Raw genomic sequence first — 22,522 nt, forward strand, 5'->3', positions numbered from 1 at the left:
AGATGGGATCTGCATTATTCATGGTGATAAAGACGCTGCAGTGCACCACATCGTGCCAGGATGGGGTGGCAGTGTGGAGGGGGGTCTGCTTAAGTGCCTCCTTTGGTTTGATGGAGAATGCTGAGTGAGCATAAACAACAAGCTGATGAAAAGTCGGATTGAGGCAATCCCAGGGAAGTTCAGTTTGAGGATGGAGTTCTATTCTATGAGGGTGGAAAAACTATGGATTATTTATGAGATTATTTACTTTTGAGAGAGCAGCCACATGACCTCAACAACCCTTGAGCTCATTTGAATTTGACATTTAATGATATCAATGAAATTTCAAATGCTAAAACGGATAGGAGAGTGCATGCTTCCACCAAGCCACTCTCCCAATACATAGGACGTGCACAAAGAAGAGCAGTGGAGCAGTACAAACTTGTGCGAGTAATGTTGTCTTTAAGGTCCTGTTGGTGTAGTTGGTTCTCTTGGCGCTTACGCTCTCAGCTCAGTCTAAAGTTGGGACTGCCGCCATGACTTGCAAATTGCAAGTTCAATTCCCAGTAGGGCAGGGATTGGAACAAAAACCCTTCCTATTGTGGATCAGTTTGACACCCTGTATAAAGGTTTTGCTCTGGGCTTTTGCAAGGGGCTGTTTAACCACAGATATAAACACAAATAAAAGCCAGCACTCTTGAACTAGTCTCATGACCGACAGTAACGCAGGTCCGTTCCGAGATCCAAAGAATATGACAGAACATGACCTAAATCATATGACTTCTAGGTCATAATCTGGGCATCATATTCTCAAGTAAGGAAGATAGAAGCATGGATTTGGAAGATGGAGCAGAGACACGGGAGGAAAATTTCTGGTTTACTGAGTGTATTTTGCTTAGAATCTTTGGGTAGTTTCACTAGGTGAATAGTTGAAATTACCCCTGGCGATGAGTTGACAAGCTTGGTGATCCAGGAGAGGCTCAAGGTGACTCGATGCTCCTCTGAATCAACAGAAGTCAGTTGTTGTGGTCTCCTCCTGGAGACCTCCCTGGACACTGGGAGTTGAGAAAAACTGTAGTTGGGATCTTAGTTCTGCAGAACATGTTAATGCGACCTCTAGTATTGACTAATATTAATACAGCATACCCTAAATGATGAGCTCATGAGTCATAGCATCTCTGCTGCCTCTTGGGATCATAAAGATAATAGGGCTTTTAATTTAAGATTACACTGATATATGCCAACCTCAGCTCTTATATTCCTTTGTACTCAACCCAAAAAGTGGAGACCAGTCGTACAGACCTTTGCTACTGTCTATAACAGATCCAGTAACTGCGTGCAGAAACCCGCTCTGTAGTTGGGTCAGTATTGAATTATGCAGGTTTTTACTCTTTAAACCTGAGCTCTCTGGTGCCTCCGCTCTGCCTTCACACCCATTAATCTGCCTGAGCGAGCAGAAGACTCAGAAATGCTTTCATGCACGCACATACAAGCACCCCAACACACAGAAACCTCTGCAGGCCAGAGGCAGACACACAGGCTTAACAACGTCTTAATAATATACGAAGACTGCATGAGGCTTTTTTTATTAAGATGATGAAGATGTGATAAGCCATATTTCACACTGTGTTCGATCTGCATCTCTCCACTCCCACGTTCTGAGTTTGAAATCTCATTTACATCCTTCACTTCCACCTTCCCAGCCACTCACCTCTAGATCCACCCTACTGCGCCTTTTTCCCATCCTTTTTATCACTCCCTCTTCCCTCCTTTTCTCCACCCTAGGCATTCTCAACCTCTTCTGAGAGTCACACCTCATGAATTATTCACTTGTGCGTCTCGGTGGAGGAATTTTGCTGCATTTCCTGGACGTTTAGAGCTCAAAGAAAGACAAGTAGGTACAATACAACGCTTCCTCTAAATGGGCAGGTAACCACTGCTGGAATACAACCGCACCTTTAACTTGAAGTCTAACTGTCTGTGTCTTGTTTATGAACATTCAGTCGCTGACTCGATCATGGAAGCTGGAGCCAGTCATTTCAAACAGTGATTGAAGCAAACGTTTGTAAGGCAAACTGCTGGTTTAAGTAAATGCTTCCTCTGACAGAGTCCGACAAATCTGCCACGCCCACTCTGCATTCTCACACTTCCATGTTGAAGACAGCAATGATTCAATAAAGGAGGCGATACCACAGCAGGTCCTCACTTGTGTCTATCATTCTAAGATAACAGTAACATCAATCAGAACCAGTGCCTTTTAATGTAGGTCTCATATGAGCAGGGTTTGAAAGGATGGATGTTAACCCCATGAGACTGTGATCCGTCTCATCTAAATGTAAGCAATAGCCATTTAATGTGAACCAGTGATGCATTCATAGAGCAGCATCAGCAGGAATCTCAACCTTTCAGAGGTGTTTTTAATGCCTCGGAGATCACAGTCATAAAATCAATGGATGGTTCAGGAGTGGAGATTTACAGCATGTTTTTCCTAAACATGTGTGAGCCATAACAAAGCCGCCTTTGTTAGGTGCAGCCACACCCTGCTGCCTCCTCCTCCCGCACACACACACACACACTCCCACATGAGGGGAGTAGGCAGATGCTGGTGGTCCCCCAGCTGACTTACAAAGACGACCTGAATGACGTCATCAGAGTGAAGGGAGATTTGCTTATGACAGGACCATCAGATGTATAAGGAGCCATTGAAGATGAATGACTAATGAAGAGCAGCACAATATCCAAGACAAAATACCAGCAATATTTTGAAATAAAGTGAAGGAATTGAACCCATAACCAAACCTTGTAGCATAAAAAAGACGGTATACACTGTATATTATTTTCGCATATATCACAAGACAAAAGCTCAGGCATATCTGTCAATGCTCTGGGCAATTTATTATATTATATTATGTTACTATTACAACACAAATAAAACATATTAAACCAAAGCTCAGCTACAACAACAACTCAAAATAATCCCATTATCGTGGCTCGCAACTAGCAGATTTTAACTTGGCAACAGAGCCAGACTAGTTCCGGGGAACAATAACAGTTTAGTTAGTTTATTTATTTAGTTTATTTATTGAATGTGTGACAGAGGTTACGGTTTCTGTGACACTTGAGCACACATACATTAATATCAAATTAGTAACCTTCACTCCCAGACATGGGTTCAGCATCACGTCCATGGCCATTCATCATTGAAATACTTGGAAGAATTCTGGTCTTTTGATTACCAATGAAATTATGGGAATACAAATCTAGCATCCCTTCTTTTTATAAAAGCATTCTGCAGTGAGGACCACGCCCTGACGTTAGAATTCATGCCTTCCACAGTCAACCACCAGCCCCCCGTCGCCCCCCTTTTCCGAGGAAAGACTCTGCAACGTTATATAATGCCCACCCTGTGTGTGGTGGACCTTCCTTTGTCCCAGAGCCTGTAGCATGGATTCCCAGCATGAAGACCAGGAGGGATCCTGACAAGTCTCAGTCCACTAGGAACGAAATTGGTCAGCAAAAATGACATGGAATCGATTTTAGTGCTCAAATTATTTTGTGTTCAAATGTCAATTAATTAATTAAGAAGAAGTAAAGAGAGAAAGGGGAGAAAAGGACGTGATTTCATAAGATTATTGATCTGTTGACCTTGAAAACTGTACGCACAAATGGAGTGTGAATCTGTTGAGTTTGTTTAACTGTGAAAGGATTTTGTGTTGTTCGGTGACTCACGACGACGAACTAATAGAAGCTCTTACTTAACATAAAACCTTGACTAACCATGTGCAAAACTATTGAAATGATCATGGTTTGAAGCAAAACCAATTTCTTGGATATTAAACGCGCGTCGGTCGCGTTACGTGTATTCGATGTTCATTGAATTGGACAAACCTGCCACCATCTGGTAAAGAACAGTAAGAACAGGACAGAAAATGTTTTTCTTTTAATTGATATTTATTTAAATGTTATTTCTTTCCTTCAATGGCGCATCAAGCTCAAGTACAACAACGCATTCTTCTTTGTATGTAAAATAAATGTTTCAATAAGCCAAATGATAATATTTTTGCTTGTTCATTTATTTATTTATTTTCAGTTTTACCTAGCATATATCGAAAATAGCAACAATAACGCGTGAAGCTTCGGTAAGCTATTTATTTCTGGCTCTCAACAAGAGAATACTGTGTGTGACTCGCTCTCTCTCACTACCTTCACTTTTTGAAACTCAGACAACGAATGTTGTGTGAAGTTGAAATATTGCACCTACTCCGCACCGGCATTTGTAAGTGATAATTCATAAATCAATCTTGAGATTTGACTTAATAATTTACAATAACGTGAATAAACAAGGTAGCTCGTCTATGCTTTGAATCTGTCTTCAAGATCGAATCAGAGAGTGGATGACAAACTAAAATCTCCAAGTCACTAAAGCGGTTAAAAAAAAATCATGAGCTCAACTTCCTGTTTGCGATTTGAAAAACTTTACGAGTGCCGCGATTCATTTTCGTCACGTGACTACGTAGGCAGGGCTAGTCGACAGAGCACGTGATCACCGAAAGGACTTCCGGTGTGACGCCGTGCTCCTAACCTCCAATCAGGTCGTCGAATGCAACAGTTTTCATTTTATCACTTCGCACATGCGCATTTCATTTTTAAAATGGCGGCCGTACAGAGTGGTGTCGTCGACTCGACCGAAGTAAAAGCGATTAAACAAGAATCCGCCGCGGAGACCTTTGGGAATAACAATGCAAACGACGACAGACTACCTTCTACATCCCCGGGGGCGAATTCTGGAAATAATAAACCGCCGGCGGCACCTCAGGAGGACCAAAAGACCCTGCTCGCGGTTCTGCAATTCCTGAGGAAAAACAAACTGAACGAGTCTGTTGAAATACTGCGCCGAGAAGCGGGTTTGCCGGAGGAACTGTTGGAGTCGAAGGGTGCTGATGGCCAGGGCTCTGGTTCTGGGGGAGCCGTTGGGAGTGCAGAATTAGACGGCGGGGATGGGAGCGCTCTACTCACCAGGGTGACCGCATCATCCACGGCTGGAGCTCCGGTAACCGTCAAAGGTAGTACTCTTTGTTGTTGTTCCAGAACGCCGAATTCGCAAAAACAATTCAAAAGTTCAAGACTTCCCATTGATAAAAACATGGATTTCAGCATTAGGATTTCATTCATACTTATGGCGGCAAAAGTACGTTTACCGATACTAAGCGTAGTAGATTTGATGGGGATAGAGAACATTTATTAGTACCTGTAAAGTAGCATAAACTTTGTTGTCCGGTTACTAAGCACCAAAGCTGGTGTTGAAAACAACTTCTTAACTGAGTTCCATCCAGCGTTTTGTTTTTGATTACACTCTTGATTGGTGATTACAATGGTTGGATTTCTTATCTCTGTAACGTTGGATTTTATTCTCTTTAACAGCAACTCCAGGAGAGGACCAGCCTGATGTGAGCGTAGTTCTGTCTGCCTACAGTCAGCAAGGAGACCCAGCGTTATACGAGGGCTACTACAGTGGCCTGAAGCGGTTTATCGAAACGGTTCTGGATTGCCACCGGGCTGAGCTTTCCCAGGTTTTCTATCCTCTCTTTGTCCACATGTATCTGGAGCTGGTCTACAACAACCACGAAAGTGAGGCAAAAGCTTTTTTTGAAAAGTAAGTGCTTATATATATTGTCACACTTTCTTTCCTTTTGCTTCTGAAAACGTTTCCCTAACTGGTTCTTTTGATTCCAGGTTCAGTGGGGATCAAGAGTGCTACTATAAAGACGACTTGCAGGTTTTGTCGGGTCTGACAAAGAAGGAGCACATGAGAGGGAACGAGACTCTTTTGGACTTTCGCACCAGCAAGTTTGTCCTGCGAATCTCGCGTGACTCGTACCAGCTGCTGAAGAGGCATCTGCAGGAGCGGCAGAATAACCAGATTTGGAATATCATCCAAGAGCACCTCTATATAGACATTTTCGATGGCATGCCGCGCAGCAAAAGCCAGATCGATGCGATGTCGGGCAGCTTGGCCGGAGAAGCCAAGAGAGAAGCCAACAAAGCAAAGGTTTGCTATTTGTTTATATATTGTTTATTATTTATTTATTATTTAGAGTTTTATTGTAGACTAGGAAAGCAACTATGCAGCAGTGAAAAATGCTGTGATGTCATAGAGAATCGATTCATAGCAATGCATACTTTTTGAGACTTAGATATGAATTCAAATAATACATGTATCTATAATTATTCTTCTTCCTTTCTCAACAAAATAATTTGATACTTTTAAACGTATCGAATTCTGCCTCTTAAAAAAATCAGTTTCACACTAGGTTTTGATGAACTGTGGTTCACCCATGCTGGACTCAGTCACTTTAACAAGAATAGTTATATATTAATTTATTCTAATAAATATATCAATTTATTCTCCAACAGTTTCCGCACTATCACTATAGTTTTCACTATTTTTTCAATAGTTCATTGTCTAGCATACTTTAATAGACATGTTTTTCTAACAAAGTAATTGTTAATGACATTTTTATACATATACTCAAGTAACTTTTGCTTTGCAAAAAACACAGCAAAGTTTGGCCATCTAATCCAATATTAAGCCTTGAAATGAAACGTGTTTCAGAAAACTAAAGTGCATTAAATGAGATAAACCCACTACAAATGAATTATTGACCTTTGTGCACAAGATGGGCTGGTACTGTAAACAAGGCTCTAGATGGTTTGGGTGAACACTTGTTGCAGGATGCAATTCTGTTCTCGCTCTCCATCACTTTTGCGTCACTGCATGTTAACACTGAGGGGGCGGCATCACACATCATTCAGCCTTGTTTTTCTGTCTATCTGTTTACACAAGGATATATATATATATATATATATATATATATATATATATTATTCACGTAAGCAGTATCTTCTGATAATGTGAATCAACAGCCGTAGTTGTGGCTCTCGGGTGATGGTCATTCTTAATGTAGATCTCGTCGTCTTCTTGCACATGACGTGTTTTTGCCACACAGGTTTACTACGGTTTACTGAAGGAACCCGAAATAGAGCTGCCGCTTGATGATGAGGATGAAGAAGCCGACAACGAAGAGGGGAAACCGAAGAAGAAGAAGCCTAAAAAGGACAGCATGGGCGCAAAGAGCAAGAAGCAGGATCCCAACGCTCCCTTACAGACTAGGTAGGCTGGTATACGACGTCTGGATTACACACAGATTGTCAAAGTTCATGTTGTAAGTCACAACTAATGTGATGTTCTCAGGATACCTCTACCAGAACTGAAGGATTCAGACAAGCTTGACAAGATCATGTACATGAAAGAGGCCACCAAGAGGATCCGCCTGGGCCCAGACAACCTCCCGTCGATTTGTTTCTACTCCTTTCTCAACTCATACCAGGTTTGCAGGAGAAATGCTGTGTTAAGAAAGCTGCTCCCTAAATCTAATTCGGAGGTTGTCAAGCAATACATTGGTTCTCCTGTGTGTTGAGCAAGTTCATTGCAACAGTTCTCACCTGGGTTTTGTGTTCAGGGTTTGACTGCGGTGGACTTCACAGATGACTCCAGTCTGATTGCTGGAGGTTTTGCTGACTCGACAGTGCGGGTATGGAGCGTCACACCCAAAAAGCTTCGGAAGGTCAAGTCTGCTGCAGGTGTGTATGTTTTGAAAGTTAGTAAGTATGTAAGTTTGTGCTGTGATTATTTATCACAGGACCATTCATGTGGGCACACCGTTGTCGAACTGTGCTAATGTGCTTTGACAGCACTGTTTGTGGCCGTTTGTCATGTGACCTAACATGCTCCACCTTCTCTCCATTCAGACTTGAATTTGATTGACAAAGAGTCTGATGATGTGCTGGAAAGGATCATGGATGAAAAGACGGCGAGCGAGTCAAAAGTCCTTCACGGCCACAGCGGTCCAGTGTACGGCATCAGCTTCAGCCCAGACAGGTTCGGTGACTCTTGTCAGGTTTAGTCCCTCACCAGCCTCAAGTTAGCAGCAATAGACAGAGGTCATGTGCTAATGAACATGTTTTTTCTGCCTCTTAGGAACTACTTATTGTCAAGTTCTGAAGATGGAACTGTGAGACTGTGGAGTTTACAAACCTTTACTTGTCTGGTGGGATACAAAGGACATAACTATCCAGTGTGGGACACGCAGTTTTCCCCTCATGGCTATTACTTTATCTCTGGGGGACACGACAGAGTTGCACGGTAAGATTTTGTTGTTGGTCTCCCGCTAATATACTCTCCTTCATGTATGAAGAATGTATATGAAGAACTTTCAACACCAATGGATTATATATCGACGTTCCTCATCACATGAGCATTCACATCGCAACCTTCCTCTTTGCTCCTACAGCTTGTGGGCAACGGATCACTACCAGCCTCTCCGAATGTTTTCGGGCCACCTTGCTGACATCACCTGCACCCGCTTCCACCCCAACTCCAATTACGTGGTCACGGGGTCGTCGGACCGCACCATTCGCCTGTGGGACGTGTTGACCGGGAACTGCGTCAGAATCTTCACCGGTCATAAGGTAGCTGGTGTTCATGAAATAACAGATCAAATGGATGAAAGTACAAGATTCTTGTCTATAACTTGTGGGGTTTGATCTGTAATCCTAGTCACCCGATGAGATATCTTTCCTGAGACCACCTCCTAACCAACTACATTCATATCCCAGGGACCCATCCATGCATTAGCTTTCTCTCCCAATGGCAAGTTCCTGGCATCGGGAGCCACCGACGGCAGGGTTCTGCTGTGGGACATTGGTCACGGACTCATGATCGGAGAGCTGAAAGGCCACACTGATACCATCTATTCTCTCAGGTTTAGTCGAGATGGAGAAATTCTTGCTTCAGGTGGGTGTTCTTATATTTTCCGAACAAACATCGTCTGATAAAACTTTGTTTCTCAGGATCTATGGACAACACAGTGCGTCTCTGGGACTCGATGAAAGCGTTCGACGACGTGGAAACAGATGACTTCACAGCAGCCACAGGTCACATCCATCTACAAGATAACTCCCAAGAGCTTCTGCTGGGGACGTACATGACCAAGTCATCGCCTGTCATCCAGCTCCACTTCACTCGAAGAAACCTGCTGTTGGCAGCTGGAGCTTACAACCCATAAAACATAGCGACAAGTTGATTTAATATTTGCTCGGATAAAGCAAATGACTGAAGAAGACTTTATCAGACCTTCGAGGCAATTTAGCTGTGAATATAAAAATATATATAAAATAAAATATGATCCTCAATTTTAGCTTTGCAGGTGGGCTCTTCCAACACCTGTTTGGACAGTTGAAGACATTTCTAACAACTCTGGTTTATAAAATCCATCTGGGATTGCTTTTATACTGGTGCTCACTGTAAATAAATATTTTCTATGTTTTGGGAATAAGTGTTCTTTATTGATAACATGGTGAAATCAGACAGGTCATATTAAGCACATCCATTCGCTTTCTCCACTCCCACCATCCGGAAGAGACTGAAAGACAAAAAGCAAAACATGTTAATAGAAAGTTAGTAACTGTTGATGGCCCGTATAACCCACTGTACTTACATCACTTCTCTGTGACTGCAGGCTGTTTCTTGGGCTTCAATTTGAAGAAAAGAATAATGGCAGCTATTGAGGCATATGTTGCCAAAACACACTGTAAAGAAACAATGACACAAGTTCATATACATTGAGACAATTGCCTCATGTGCCTCTCAACCGTGTGACAACTCAGGAATTTATATAATATATATGCAACTCACATTCCTTCTCCCAGTAAGTGTGTAGGCATTGAAGTACTTGGAAATCCCAGTGAACTGGTGCTGTGATCCGGCGTCATGACCTCCCATGATGAACAGTTGAGCTTAAGAAAAGAAAAAAGGATAAATGTTCTGCTTCTATCAATCAGCAATGTGTCAAGGTAAAGCTGGAGTACATTAGAATGAAACAGGCAACACAAGTTTAACCTTGAGAAAGACACGTGTCCTCATAAGTCCTTGACAGGCATCCAAACCAGCATGTTACTTTTGAAGAATCGGACAACAAAACCAATAAGGATATGGCAGTGTTATGTTGAAGTGGGCAGCATGTAAACTTCACACGCACTGTGGAGCATGGTGCTTCCCTCGAGCCCTCAGCTGAAGACATTTGCTTGTGATCACTGTCCTAATCCTTCGCACACTGAAGTAACAGATCAGATCATCTTTATGTTTACAGCGCCACCATAACTTGCTACTGTGCCATTACAAACTTGACAGCGGTCACCGCATGCATGTAAAACACTGTTAGATTTAGACTTGGGGAAACGGGCTGGTGTGTCCACAATAAAACTGTGGTTGACAGAAACCTTTAGATACGCCAAACAGGCATTTTCTCAATCCTGACATTGAACAGTTGAGTGCTACACAGTTAGCATAGCTTGCGGCAAGGTTCCATGGCATTCTCTTTAGCCAGTCACCACCTCACCCTTTAAATTCTCGTGGTATATAAATACTCGTCTAACGTGCGTTACAGGAGCGTATTGATGAATTCGTTTGAAAGCTTAAGGCTTCTATCAACATGCAGCACTGTACCTTGAATCAACGACCCCGACGGAGACTGAATGAGGACGGTGTCCTTCAACGACAGGCCGCAACGCTCTGAAGCGAAAGGAAGTCCTTCCTATTTACCGTGACGTCAGGAACTTTCTATTTGTCTTTTCTCCTGTCACTCAAATTACGAGTCAATTGAAGTTGCCGATTGGGTGTCTTTTATGTCAATCTTATTTTCTCGTCGCCGATTGGTCGGAGCTTAGAAACGCCCGTCTGAGTTTTTCTTCCGGGTTGTGGCCATGGCGTGCTGACGAACATGTGAGTTTGGAGATCTACAATCTGGCGACTGAAGACTTCAACCGACTCGCACCTGACTATTGTAAGCTGCATTTTCACTTCGTAACATTTGTAAACTACAATCACAGATACATTTCAGTATGTGAGCTGCGTGGCTGCGTTGTACAGTCATGTATATTCTGTCGTTATTCTCACTTTACTGTGCAAATTAAACATGTGTGTGTTTAAATGATCAAATACGCTTTTGTCATCACAACTGTATACGCCGATCATTATTTATCTATACAAATGTAACTTAAATCACTGACTTCGCCGATCGACCTGCACAATTGTCAATTCTTCCAGAATCAGAACATGGATTTTGTGGAAGAGGACTTCCCCAGAGGTGGGACCGACAAGCCGGCGACCGCGAGTAAAATCGTGGTCCCGAGGGCTGAAGTGGATAATCTTTTCCAGGTAATAACAACCGCAACACGTCGGTTGTTCTTCTGTCCCAGCCATCTCTTGCTTTTTGCTGCGCATCTAGAACCCCTACTATACTGAAGTAAACATCACTCACTCTTTTTTGTTGGAGAGCAGCGGAAGGCACCGTTGCTTTTGGCCCTTTAACGTCACTCAAGCTTGTTCTTTGCTTGGATGCTTTGACTGGATGATTTGGATTAAACAAAAATCGTGTCTTTCGCAGCCAAAGGACGAACCAAAAACGAAAAAGAGGAAAGGTGCCAGCAAGGATGAGGAGGCTAAAGTTAAAAAGAAAAAGGTTGACAAGGAGAAGGGGTCACTTGCTCTCAATGCAGAAGAGAAGAAGATACACATCCTGCATGCCAAGGTAATGCGTCACAACACAACACAAAATGTCTGTCCGTGCTGTCTGTTTCATGCAGTGACGTTGCTTGTGCAGCATCTGAAGGAGGGCATGCTGATGCTGGGCTGTGTGAAGGAAGTAGCAGACTTTGAAGTGACAGTGGGTTTGCCCTGCGGTCTGCAAGGAATCCTCAACATTAAGAACATCTGTGACTCATTCACAAAAACACTCACCGAACAACTGGATTCAGACGACACAGAGGTATGAACTAGTGTAATGAAGTGCTCCAGCGTGTCTCTAATCTGGAGGTTCACCTACAGGACATTTGCTCTCTGTCTCAACTCTTCACCCCTGGCATGCTGCTGAGGTGTGTCATTGCTAAGATGGATGTTGCCTCCAATGGATTTATCACGGTGCAGTTGTCAATCAACCCCAAGTTAGTAAATGCAGCTCTCACCTCAAGTTCCCTGAAAGCAGGAATGGTAAGTATAACTCATTTTTTCCTTATTTGTGTTGTGGATCAACCTTATAGTGTCCAAACTGTGCCTTGACTCAGGTGTTGAGCGGATGTGTTGAGAGTATTGAGGACCACGGCTTCATTATCGACATTGGTGTCAGTGGAACTAAAGCTTTTGCCCCGAGAAAAAAAGTTACCACCCCTGAAGGTATGATGGTTAATGTGATGTTTTATATGTCGACTGTTGATGGGAAAACGGTTTGGATCTGATCATTCACTCTCCAGAGCTGAAGGTTGGCCAGTACGTGGTTTCACAAGTCAAACAAGTGAAGAATGACGGACGTGTTGCTCAGCTTTCTATCGGTCCTCTCACTCCTGATCAAGCTGCTGCCAACACACAGCAGGAATGGAGCCTCAGCAACCTTCTGCCTGGTCTTTTGGTCAAAGCTACTATCAAGAAGGTAAACTTTCGTTTGAGTTTGACCAAATCTGTCTGAATGTTGTTAGTTGAATTATTGAGTGTTAAATGTATTATTCCAGGCCGCCAAACATGGTCTGATCCTGGAGTTCCTGTCCTCATTTAGTGGTCAGGTGGACTTTCTTCACATGGAGCAAGACCAAATCTCCCATTATTCTGTGGGAGCAGAGGTGAAGTTTATATGACTCGGACCAACAATGGCTGTTGGAGAATTGTGATGTGCTTTAGAATTTTGAATCAAGCATTTGTTTTTATGTTGCAGGTGCAAGCCAGGCTGCTCTACATTGAACCATCCACTCGCCTCATTGGTATGAGTCTGCGCAGATACCTGGTGGGGCTGGAGCCGTCCATCGAGGCCTGGTCTGGGGCTGGTGACTGCATTGGTGAGGTGGCCAAGGGCTGCAGCATGACGTCAATGCACCACCTGTCTGGAGCCTTGTTGGAACTCCCTGATAAGAGAGTGGCTTTTGTTCACGTGAGTGTGCATGGTGAGCCATGAAGCAGTGGAACTGGGATTGATAAACGCCGCTGACCTTCACAGAGAAACCACCTGAAAGAACCGAGCGAGCGTGAAAATGTGAATAAACTGCTGGCGCTGGAAGATCACACCTGCAGGATCATGTCCTTCAGTCCCATGGAGCAAATTCATTTTGCTTCTCTGCGCAAGTATGTGGAGTTGCTCAGGTGAATGTCATCTGAAGATCCATTCTTTAAAACTTTGTCTTTTCCCCAGGTCCGTGATTGAACAGACCTTTTTTAGATACCAAGATGTCCAGGTTGGCCAGATCATAGAGGTAAGAAACTTCCCCTATGTTTCTAGCTCATAAATGTCACACATGAAACATACAAAGATATCTGTCTAGCATTGACCAGCAGCATGGTTAACCAGTCTGAGAAAAACCTTATTCCACAATGCTGCTGGTGGTCAAACTATATGTGCACATACTTTGTATTAGGGCTCTATTTGTTTGTGTTAGTATTAACAGAATGACCCCAAAACCGATGTCCCCATTGACTTTCAATAGACCGGTCGGTAAATCCAGTCATGTGAACAGCCCCAGTTAAAACAGCTTGAAAATGGTCAACGTTCACAATTTGGTGGTGACGAACTATGGGTGGCCGAACGTTTTTATCGTTTCTTTTTCATGTCTCTGGCGTGCATCTTAAAGGAACGGCATCTCAGGACGAGTTGATGTGTGTGTGAATGATTTGCTAGTTTAAGTATGTAGCAGTATATTTATTCATGAAATACATGTCTGGTCAGTAATTGTTCCTGATGGGTGGTTGAACCTCGGTTTGGTGCTGGTCTTCCTGTGTAACATGTGCAAGATTGAAAAATGAAGTCTGCTGTTATCATATGAGTTTGTTTTTGTGCACTATGAATGTTTTATCTGTTTCTTTTTTACTGTTCTGACGTTTGTGTTCTCATTTGTGTTGCATGTCTCAGGGCACTGTGACGACCTTGCTGCCACACGGGATGATGGTGCAAATTTCCAGCCGCATCAAGGGCCTCGTACCTCGCACCCACCTGTCCGACATCCTCCTGAAGAAGCCGGAGAAAAAGTACATGCCTGGAATGGCTGTAAAGTGCCGGGTCGGTCTGCAACGTTTTAATGCCGCACTCAAAATGAAGGATACGCACAGCTGATTGTGACTCCTCCCTCAGGTGTTGTCAGTGGATCACGAGAACAAGAGGCTGTATCTGACCAGAAAGAAGTCTCTGATCGAAAGCACCCTCCCTCGCTTCCTCAGCTATAGCGACGCACGGAAGGGTCTGGTGTCACATGGCTTCATCGTCAGCATCAAAGACTTCGGCTGCATCGTCCGCTTCTACAACGACGTGAAGGGTCTGGTGCCGACTGAGGAACTCTCCAGTGAGCCTTCCATCAATCCAGCAGATGTCTTCTACGTCGGCCAGGTAGGAGCAGCCAAAGAGCTTTGTGATAACGTGTGGATGCAGTTGTGTCACTAATACTGTTTATGGCTCAGGTGATGAAAACCAAAGTCCTTCAATGCAATGAGCAGAAGGCAAGGATGCTCCTCTCCTTCAAGGCTGCACTGGAAGGAGCCGCTGATGAACCCGCCCCAACACAGCTTGAGTGCGACGTCGGCAGTGTAAGCTTCACCACCCACCCATCAACACCCGTGTCTTCGCTGCCCTTCTCTTCACAGTTGTACATTTTGTTGTACAGATGCTGGAGGCCAAGGTCTTGAGAAAGACCCTGAATGGTCTCGAGGTGGCGATTCTTCCGGAGGAGGTGCAGGCCTTTCTTCCCACCACACACCTCTCTGATCACGTCTCCAACTGCCTGCTGCTTTGGGAAAACCTGCAGGAAGGAGACGTTGTGTCCAACCTCACTTGTGTTTTCAACAACCAAAAAAGGATTGTATCCTTGGTCTTGTGTTACTGGTGGTATTGGTCAGTTAAATCAGCTGTTGAGTTCAACAATTCCTTGACAATTTGCTTTTAAAGAATCTCTCCAAGAAACCTTCCGTGGTCAGGTCGCTAGAGGAAGGACAGGCGGCTAAAGATTTCTCCGAAATCAAAATCGGAATGCAACTTGTTGGTTGGATCAAGAACATCATGACCTATGGGGTCTTCATCGAGTTCCCAAATGGGCTTTGTGGACTGGCACCCACTTCTGTGAGTGGTTTCTTCTTCTTCTTCTTCTTTTTTTGTGTTGACCTCATGTCTGGTAACCCGTCCTCCTCTGCTCCCTAGGCCATGACCGACAAGTTCTTGAAGGAAACGGCCAACACCTTCCAGATAGGCCAGACAGTGATGGCTAAAGTGACCAACCTGGACGAGGAGAAGAAGCGATTCTTGCTCTCCCTGAGGATTTCTGACATCATTGTTTCTCCGACCGACGCACACACAAGACTCATCAACGGACTGAAGGAGAGAAGAGCTGCCGCTGAAATGTTGTCGACGAGAGGTGAGTCGAGTCTGGGTTTCACATTCACTTCAATTCATCTGTGGACAGTCGCAGTCACGTCAACACTTTGTCAAATCCTTACTCTTGCTCCTTCTCACACGATAGAGCAACAACTTTACTTTGAGCTGCATTCGCTTTCTTCTTCGCTTAAATGTTAAAATTGATGTAGTAGAATCCAATTTCACCCTGGAGTTGAGATTATTATTATTATTATTGTTATTATTATTATTATAGGTCGATGCAAGTGGTCAGTGTTGCAGAAAATGTTTTTAGGTTAGTTTAGTGTTTTAAGTTGCTGTGTTTTGAATTCCCTCTGAATTAATATTTACATTTTCTATTAAAACCTTTGTTTGAAGGCCCAGTGTTCTACAAGTGTAGATTCAGCACCAATCTATTCTGGGTTTTTTGCAAATAGTGATATTTTAAAACCACAATAGGGTTAATTTTGCTTTATATTGTGTGATATTTTTCTCTAGTTGTGTTTTAGTGTTATGTAAATGAGTGCCTACTTGGCATCCAATTGTTTCCGTGGCTTTGTCAGTCAAAAGGCGAAACATTCCTGCACTGACTGAGAGCATGGTCACTATACTCTGATCAGATCTGATAGAAGCAGAGGTTTGCTGCTGTAAAATCAATTCAGGCACCAAGGAGTTGATGCTCAAATGGTCCTGCCATCTCTGCTCAGATTCCAGCGGTCTGGTCCAGAAACTGGCTGCACTGACTGTGGGTCAGAGGTTGAAGCTGAGTGTCGATTCTGTCTCGGAGGACGGGGGTGCCACATTCAAGAGCGACGATTTGGCCGGGGCCAATATTGTGGCCAACAAGATCCACGTGGGTATGTACCTTCTCAAATGTGTCCATCGTCTCGCACCATCCCAGGAGGTTGTATTGTGAGCTGTAGCTCTTGTGCGTGTGGCGTGTTTCACTGTGTCTTGTCCACTGCTCCTCAGGTGGAAATATCAGTGTTGGGCAACAAGTGGCGGCTGTCGTGCTCTACGCTGACGTCTTCTCTGCTTGTGTGCACGTGTCTATGCTGCCCAAGCTGAATGCCAAGAAGACCACAGTGAGTGCTTTTTCTGAGTTTATTTCTTCAAAATGAACATTTTAATGTGTCCCTTTTGCGCGTTTATTTCCTGAATTTAATCGATGATGAGGTGGTTATTTGTGGTTTAATTCCTTCAGCTGGATGTGGACACCTCATACACGGCGATAGTGCAGCATGTTGTCGGCGACTTTGCCGTGGTCTCACTGGGAAACACCGCTCAGTTCACCATGATACAGACAAGGAACCACCTGAATCAGATCTTCATGACAGAGGGGATGAAGGGCGGGATGGTTTTGGCTGCCGAGGTTGTTGAAGTCAGCTGTGAGGAATTGCAAGGGCTCCCTCTAGTGTCTTGGAAGTACACCGATCGAAAACAGCGCACAGAATCCCAGAGCGAAGACAAAGGTCAGCACCGCTTCGGCGACATCCTTCAGGGCAAAGTGCGGACTGTGAAGCCCACCCGTGTGGTGGTCTCGCTCGAGGACGGCAGCTCGGCCAACATTCACGTGTCTGAAATGATGGAGGCCGAAAGTCTGACCGTCAGGTCCTTTCCTACGTCTACTGTTGTCGTGGGAAGCATGGTCACAGCCAGAGTCATCGGAGGGCGGGAAGCTGTCAGTCACAGGTGACCACTCCTTTTTTCAGGGTAGATTTCAAAATGCTGATTTAAAAGTGACTGTGCTTCAATTTGATCTGGTTCTCGTGCAGGTTCCTGCCCTTCTCTCATCCAAGGTTCTCCTACAAAGTTCCCGAGCTCACCATCGTACCAAGGTTGACACAACAGATTCGTTCCATTCACACTTGCAACGCCTGAATTAAAGCTTGATATTTATCCTTTTGTTCACTTGTTTTCCAGCAAACTCAATCCGAAGGTGCCACTGAGCCAGAACAACGCAAAAGATCTTTTGAGCAGCTACGCGGTCGGGGATGAAATCACATGCTTTGTATCAAAGGTACTGCACTCAGATGAGAGGTGCTCAAACTGACGTCCTACATCAGTTCATTTTTTTTTTCTTTTTGTGGTACCAAAGTTTATACCAAAGCCCAAGATACTGGAGGTCACAATTGGTCTTTCTCTCACTGGAACAGTTGAACTGCTCGCCATGATCAAAGACCCAAAGGTAGGAGTGGGATGCGATTGCTATAATAAGGCCTCCACATACTGACCATTATTGTCGTGAAACATCCTTTGTATTGCTTCCTGTTGAAGCTTTTGGCCAACGTGCAACTGAAATTTTCAACCCTGATTATACTACACAACCTTCTCCGACACTTGACTCTCCTGTGTTTTCAGGACTACAACCATCCAGACAAGCTCTACAAGCCCGGCCAAGTGATCCGAGCCAAAATAGTGGCAAATGGTGTGAAACCACAGCTGTCATTAATAGGTAAAGAGCAGCGGCATGTTCACGCGGCTGAATTTATCACATGGAGTTAAATTACCTCTATTGTTATAGATTATCACGAACTTAAGAAAGACACTGTCACACTGGGCATTGTGACCAGCATTCACCCTCACACCGGCGTCCATGTCAAGCTTCCGTTCGGTGGCTCCGGGGCTGCTTCTATCACTGACCTGGCAGACGCGTACAAGCCCAAACTGCTGGAAACTTTCAAGAAGGAGCAGCTGGTCAGGTTAGTTCTCCAAGTTTCTTTGTTTTTTTTATGCTTTTATGTAATGTTTCAGAGGTTGTGGGTCCATACATTAGTAATATGGTACAGCTGACTGAGCTGTGTCTTTCAGATTGTGTTCTTGACGTCCCCCGTTTTTGTCTCAGGTGTTACCTGCTGTCTCAGGAAAATGGAAAGTGGCGCTTGTCTCTCCGTCCGTCAAGGTGCGCTGGCGTTAAATTCATATGCTTTCGTCACAAAAATTAACCATAGGCTGAGATTTTTTTTGTTGGTTTTCAGAGTGGTCCCGGAGACAGCCAAGCCAGCGAAGGACCCAGAGGTTAAGTCCTTAGAAGACATCAGCGTGGGACAGGTGGTCAGAGGTTACATCAAGTCTGTTGGTGATAAAGGAGTCTTTGTGATGTAAGTTCTGAAATCCACTCGTCTCTCTTCGGTGTTGAACGGCTGAAATGTTGACTTGTTCTCACATGATGGGGCTCAGAGCTGGAACCTGACTCATTATTTTCTAGTGTTTTGTGGACTTGCAGTGTTGGGGACTTTCAGATTAGAGGCTGTGTGGTGTTTCAGGATGTTCCTGGGTTTGTGATTCTCACTGGTGTTTTGTGAAAGTCAAGATGTTTTTCGTCTGTGCCGCAGGTTGTCAGGCACCATCACAGGAAGAGCTCAGTTCCAGATGACCACCAAGTACTACATCAAAGACCCCAAGGTTCTCGCTGAGCACCTGCCTCTGAATGCTTTGCTCACCACCAAAATCATCAGGTAAAAAATGACAATCTCTCAAGTCAGTCAAGGAGGTCAGCGGTGAGAACAGGGCAATTCAAACAGTACTGAATGATGCTGGGCTGTAATAGTGATACAGAAACTTGCTCATGTTGACCTTTTCTCATGATCCTGTTCTCCTGCTGATTCAGCGTTGACAGGGAACAGAAGCTGGTGGACCTCTCCTTGCTCTCCGAGGACACAGGGAAACCTGACGTCCTTCCAGAGTCGCTTGGTCTGAGCTTGCGTCTGGTCGGTGCAGAGAAATTAAGGCACGACGCTATCATTAAAAAGAAGCGAGGCATTTCTGCAACTGAGGAGGTGCGAGTCAGTCCGTCAGCCACCTGGCACACCGTCCCAGATCCCCCTTTATCACCCCGGCTTGTTGTGTAGCAGGTCCCCAAGAAGAAAAAGAAGACGAAGAATGAGGACAGTGACAGTGGAGTGGAGGTCTACTTCAGGGAGGAGGAAGATGGAGGCGATAAAAAACCAGCAAAGCCTGCAGCAAAAGAGGTGAGCAGCCGGAGCTCGAATCGCTTTGGCCTTCGAGTGGCCGGTGGTGAAGAGAATCTTGTGTGTCAGCAGAAGGCGGCCAGTTCCGCAGCTCCATCCAGATTGCAGGTAGCAGCAGGTTTCTGCTGGGATGTGGGTCTCACCTCACTGAAGCCTGCTTCAGATGTGAAAGATGAAGATTCTAGTGATGAAGAGGACCAGGAGGACAGCAGCAAGGTGAGTCGACTCCGACGACTGTCTGAGGAAATTACATTTTCACTGCAACAGCACCTTCACCTTGGGCGATTATACTATTCTACTTACACGTAAACCAAGCAAGTCCTTGTGAAATGACATGAAACCATGTGATCAATGATATTTATTTGTTATCGAAAAGTCCAACCAGCAGCAGAACCAGGTACAAGTCATATTCATCAAGTTTGCTGAAGAAAATTGGAAAAACTGAATAAGATTCAGAATAAATAAAATAAATATAATATAAAAAAATACCATGTCTAGTATTAAAAATAAACATGATATATTTAATTCCCCAAAGAAGAAAAAAAGTGATGTGTAAAAAGTATCGCCTTAAAATGTTCCAATTAATTTTCGAAAAAATGCTTTCATCAACAGTTTTTACTTACTACTTACTCCTTACTTTATCATTTTTTTTTATCATTCTTCTCCATAATTGTTAACTATCACAGATTTGCAGCTGTCAATTCCATGACACACTGCTGACACCATACGTGGCTAATGCATTAAAACAAGTGTCTTGCAACCCTCACAGCACAAAGGTGTAAAACAAGAAAACTCTCAGCGGCCCAACAATGGGCCCCGGCCCTATGGTTAAGAATCACTGCTTTAGAGGGGACATTAAGCAACAGCTAAGGAGCCAAGCCAAAGTTCCCACCAGGTGAATTTGGTATCAGTGGAAAAGAGGATTGCTGTTGGTGTCACTCAGTCATGACATGCAGCTCAGTCTGTTGAAATCTATTCTTTTCCGCAGCCCCAGAAGAAGACTCGGCATGAGCTGGAGAAGGAAAAGAAGGCTGCGGAGAAGGCCCTTGTGCAGCGTGAGACGGAGCTCATGGACCCCAACCTGAGGCCGCAGGACGCCGCAGCGTTTGAGCGCTTGCTGTTGGCGTCGCCCAACAGCTCGCTGCTGTGGCTCCAGTACATGGCTCATCATCTCCAGGCCACGCAGATCGAGCAGGCCAGGGCAGTGGCCGAGAGGGCTCTCAAAACCATCTCCTTCAGGTCAGTCGCCCTCAGAGAAGTGAAGCGACAACAAGCAAATGGTTTACATTGGAATTTGTCATTTCTCTCTGTTCAGGGAAGAGCAGGAGAAGCTGAACGTGTGGGTGGCGCTGATGAACCTTGAGAACATGTACGGCACAGAGGAGAGTCTGAAGAAAGTGTTTGACCGGGCGCTGCAGTTCTGTGAGCCCATGCCTGTTCACCAGCAACTGGCTGACATCTATGCCAAGTCAGACAAGGTCAAGGTGAGACATGAAACACATAAACTCTGTGTTTTATTCATCCAGCTACTTCAAGTGAGGAGTAAACTGAACTGTCCTGTGCACGAAGCTTTGACTCCAACGTAGAGACTCCAGTGAATTTCTCTTATATGATTTTCTAATGCCTTCAACACTGTGCTCTGTGACTTCTCTGTGCAATGGAAAATCTGCAACTTAAAATCTGCTCAAGCCTTTTAAACACTGAATCCTGGAGATCCAGGATTCTACTGTTTTGAAGAGCATCTGAATATTGTGCCCTGAATATCTCCGTCTTAGTTGGTAATTTTGTGGTGATTGTGTCCCAAAGGAAGCGGAGGCCATGTACAAGTCTATGGTGAAGCGTTTCCGACAGGATAAAGCTGCGTGGTTGAACTACGGAACCTTCCTGCTGCAGCGAGGCGAGAGCGATGCGGCTGCTGGTCTCCTGCAGAGGGCGCTGAAGAGTCTGCCCACGAAACAAAGTGAGATGGCTCACGTTATACTTTCACACCCGCACCGTTATCATAGAAGCCAAAAAAAATATGAGGTTGTTGCTTATTATTTGATAATTACCAGGGAAGTTGATAAATCAGTTCTTTTTTTTGTATATCTGAAAGTGTACGAATCGTCATTGAGCTCAGTTCGTGACTTAGAAAGTCAATAGAGTAGAAAAAAAGCTGTCGGAGCTCATTGAACAAGGGTCCACGGTAAACAATGGATGATTCATCTCAAATACTTGTGTCATTGCTGTGTTTCCACAACAATTACCAATGGTGTAACAAAAAAGAAAAAAAAAATCAAACAATAAAATGGTTATTACGTGGATTTTTTGTGGGCTACTCCCTTGGTCTCTGTGGTGACCCCTGTTATAGAACAATGAGCGCCATCTACTGGATACGTTTTAAAGAAAGAGTTTGTTAAGCACAAGAATGTTTATTTTAAAGGATTTTCACAACCGCTTCAACAGTAACTCTTCGTATTAGCTGTATTATTTGGGACATTGGATCCAATGATTGTCAATGACGTGTTCAATGATTCAATTTTTTTTGCTTTGCTTTGTTTTCTGCCGTCACAGGCGTGGATGTCATCGCCAAGTTCGCCCAGCTGGAGTTCCGTTACGGAGACACGGAGCGAGGACGAGCCATGTTTGATAAAGTGATGACAAGCTACCCGAAACGAACGGACCTGTGGTCAGTCTTCATCGACCTCATGATTAAACATGGATCCCAGAAAGACATTCGGTAAGTGAAGCAGTTTGGTCGGCCCCTGTGACAGGCGTGTGTTAACCAAGCGTTGGCTGCAGGGCGCTGTTTGACCGTGTGATCCATCTGAGTGTGTCGGTGAAGAAGATCAAGTTCTTCTTCAAACGGTACCTGGAGTACGAGAAGAAGCACGGCACGCCTCAGAGCGTCCAGGCCGTGAAGGAAAAGGCGGTGGCTTTCGTTGAAGCCAAAGGGACCGAAGCTGCCAACTGAAAATGGATAGAACTGCACAACTATTTCCTGATGTGTTTTTTTTAAAAACATTTGTACTGAGTGTTTATTGCCTGTGTTTTTCAATGGTAAAATCGTTTGAGTCTTATGAATGATGCGTCTGGCTCAGAATAAATCCAGCAAAGTTA

The 22,522-nt window shown here is 44.3% G+C and overlaps 3 protein-coding genes across 7 annotated transcripts; 2 read left to right on the forward strand and 1 right to left on the reverse strand.

Moving 5' to 3' along the window:
• The first annotated feature begins 4,630 nt into the window (after window positions 1-4,630).
• Window positions 4,631-9,351, forward strand: LOC128754962 (transcription initiation factor TFIID subunit 5-like). The gene is made up of 11 exons (XM_053857991.1): window positions 4,631-5,042; window positions 5,401-5,632; window positions 5,713-6,028; window positions 6,987-7,150; window positions 7,232-7,367; window positions 7,500-7,620; window positions 7,789-7,918; window positions 8,018-8,182; window positions 8,331-8,508; window positions 8,656-8,833; window positions 8,890-9,351. The coding sequence occupies exons 1-11, from the start codon at window positions 4,631-4,633 to the stop codon at window positions 9,102-9,104; spliced, it is 2,247 nt and encodes a 748-aa protein (XP_053713966.1). The 3' UTR covers window positions 9,105-9,351.
• An 11-nt stretch (window positions 9,352-9,362) lies between these two features.
• Window positions 9,363-10,619, reverse strand: LOC128754970 (ATP synthase membrane subunit K, mitochondrial-like). Its single transcript, XM_053858001.1, has 4 exons — window positions 10,544-10,619; window positions 9,734-9,834; window positions 9,537-9,627; window positions 9,363-9,461 (listed from the first exon to the last, which is right to left on the reverse strand). Exons 2-3 carry the CDS (start codon window positions 9,818-9,820, stop codon window positions 9,538-9,540), a joined length of 177 nt encoding a protein of 58 aa, XP_053713976.1. The 5' UTR covers window positions 9,821-9,834; window positions 10,544-10,619; the 3' UTR covers window positions 9,363-9,461; window position 9,537.
• A 132-nt stretch (window positions 10,620-10,751) lies between these two features.
• Window positions 10,752-22,508, forward strand: LOC128754960 (protein RRP5 homolog). 5 transcript variants are annotated; one of them, XM_053857985.1, is made up of 36 exons: window positions 10,752-10,880; window positions 11,144-11,254; window positions 11,484-11,627; window positions 11,700-11,864; window positions 11,924-12,085; window positions 12,160-12,268; window positions 12,346-12,521; window positions 12,601-12,708; window positions 12,801-13,013; window positions 13,080-13,204; window positions 13,272-13,332; window positions 13,986-14,132; window positions 14,205-14,456; window positions 14,528-14,653; window positions 14,731-14,925; window positions 15,012-15,182; window positions 15,261-15,474; window positions 16,160-16,309; window positions 16,425-16,537; window positions 16,657-17,144; window positions 17,228-17,290; window positions 17,376-17,472; window positions 17,551-17,640; window positions 17,814-17,907; window positions 17,977-18,154; window positions 18,298-18,354; window positions 18,431-18,553; window positions 18,788-18,910; window positions 19,063-19,231; window positions 19,304-19,423; window positions 19,493-19,639; window positions 20,412-20,662; window positions 20,739-20,907; window positions 21,230-21,383; window positions 21,977-22,142; window positions 22,205-22,508. In XM_053857985.1, exons 2-36 carry the CDS (start codon window positions 11,153-11,155, stop codon window positions 22,374-22,376), a joined length of 5,394 nt encoding a protein of 1,797 aa, XP_053713960.1. In that variant the 5' UTR covers window positions 10,752-10,880; window positions 11,144-11,152; the 3' UTR covers window positions 22,377-22,508. The 5 variants fall into 5 exon arrangements, 4 of the variants coding, with proteins under 4 accessions (XP_053713960.1, XP_053713961.1, XP_053713962.1 ...); XM_053857986.1 differs by having other exon boundaries at window positions 19,496-19,639; XM_053857987.1 differs by having other exon boundaries at window positions 19,307-19,423.
• Window positions 22,509-22,522: the final 14 nt, after the last annotated feature.

Source organism: Synchiropus splendidus, chromosome 2, assembly GCF_027744825.2.
Source record: "Synchiropus splendidus isolate RoL2022-P1 chromosome 2, RoL_Sspl_1.0, whole genome shotgun sequence".
Taxonomy (NCBI): domain Eukaryota; kingdom Metazoa; phylum Chordata; class Actinopteri; order Syngnathiformes; family Callionymidae; genus Synchiropus; species Synchiropus splendidus.

Excerpts from the sequence above, each read along its gene's own strand:
- LOC128754962 (XM_053857991.1), top strand. The coding sequence starts at position 4,631 with ATGGCGGCCGTACAGAGTGGTGTCGTCGACTCGACCGAAGTAAAAGCG. Across the intron at positions 5,633-5,712 it reads GCAAAAGCTTTTTTTGAAAA|GTTCAGTGGGGATCAAGAGT; the intron begins GTAAGTGCTTAT and ends TTTTGATTCCAG. Across the intron at positions 8,509-8,655 it reads GAATCTTCACCGGTCATAAG|GGACCCATCCATGCATTAGC; the intron begins GTAGCTGGTGTT and ends TTCATATCCCAG.
- LOC128754970 (XM_053858001.1), bottom strand. The coding sequence starts at position 9,820 with ATGGGAGGTCATGACGCCGGATCACAGCACCAGTTCACTGGGATTTCC. Across the intron at positions 9,628-9,733 it reads CACTTACTGGGAGAAGGAAT|TGTGTTTTGGCAACATATGC; the intron begins GTGAGTTGCATA and ends GTTTCTTTACAG.
- LOC128754960 (XM_053857985.1), top strand. The coding sequence starts at position 11,153 with ATGGATTTTGTGGAAGAGGACTTCCCCAGAGGTGGGACCGACAAGCCG. Across the intron at positions 15,183-15,260 it reads GTGGACTGGCACCCACTTCT|GCCATGACCGACAAGTTCTT; the intron begins GTGAGTGGTTTC and ends TCTGCTCCCTAG. Across the intron at positions 18,155-18,297 it reads AAGAAGGAGCAGCTGGTCAG|GTGTTACCTGCTGTCTCAGG; the intron begins GTTAGTTCTCCA and ends TTTTTGTCTCAG.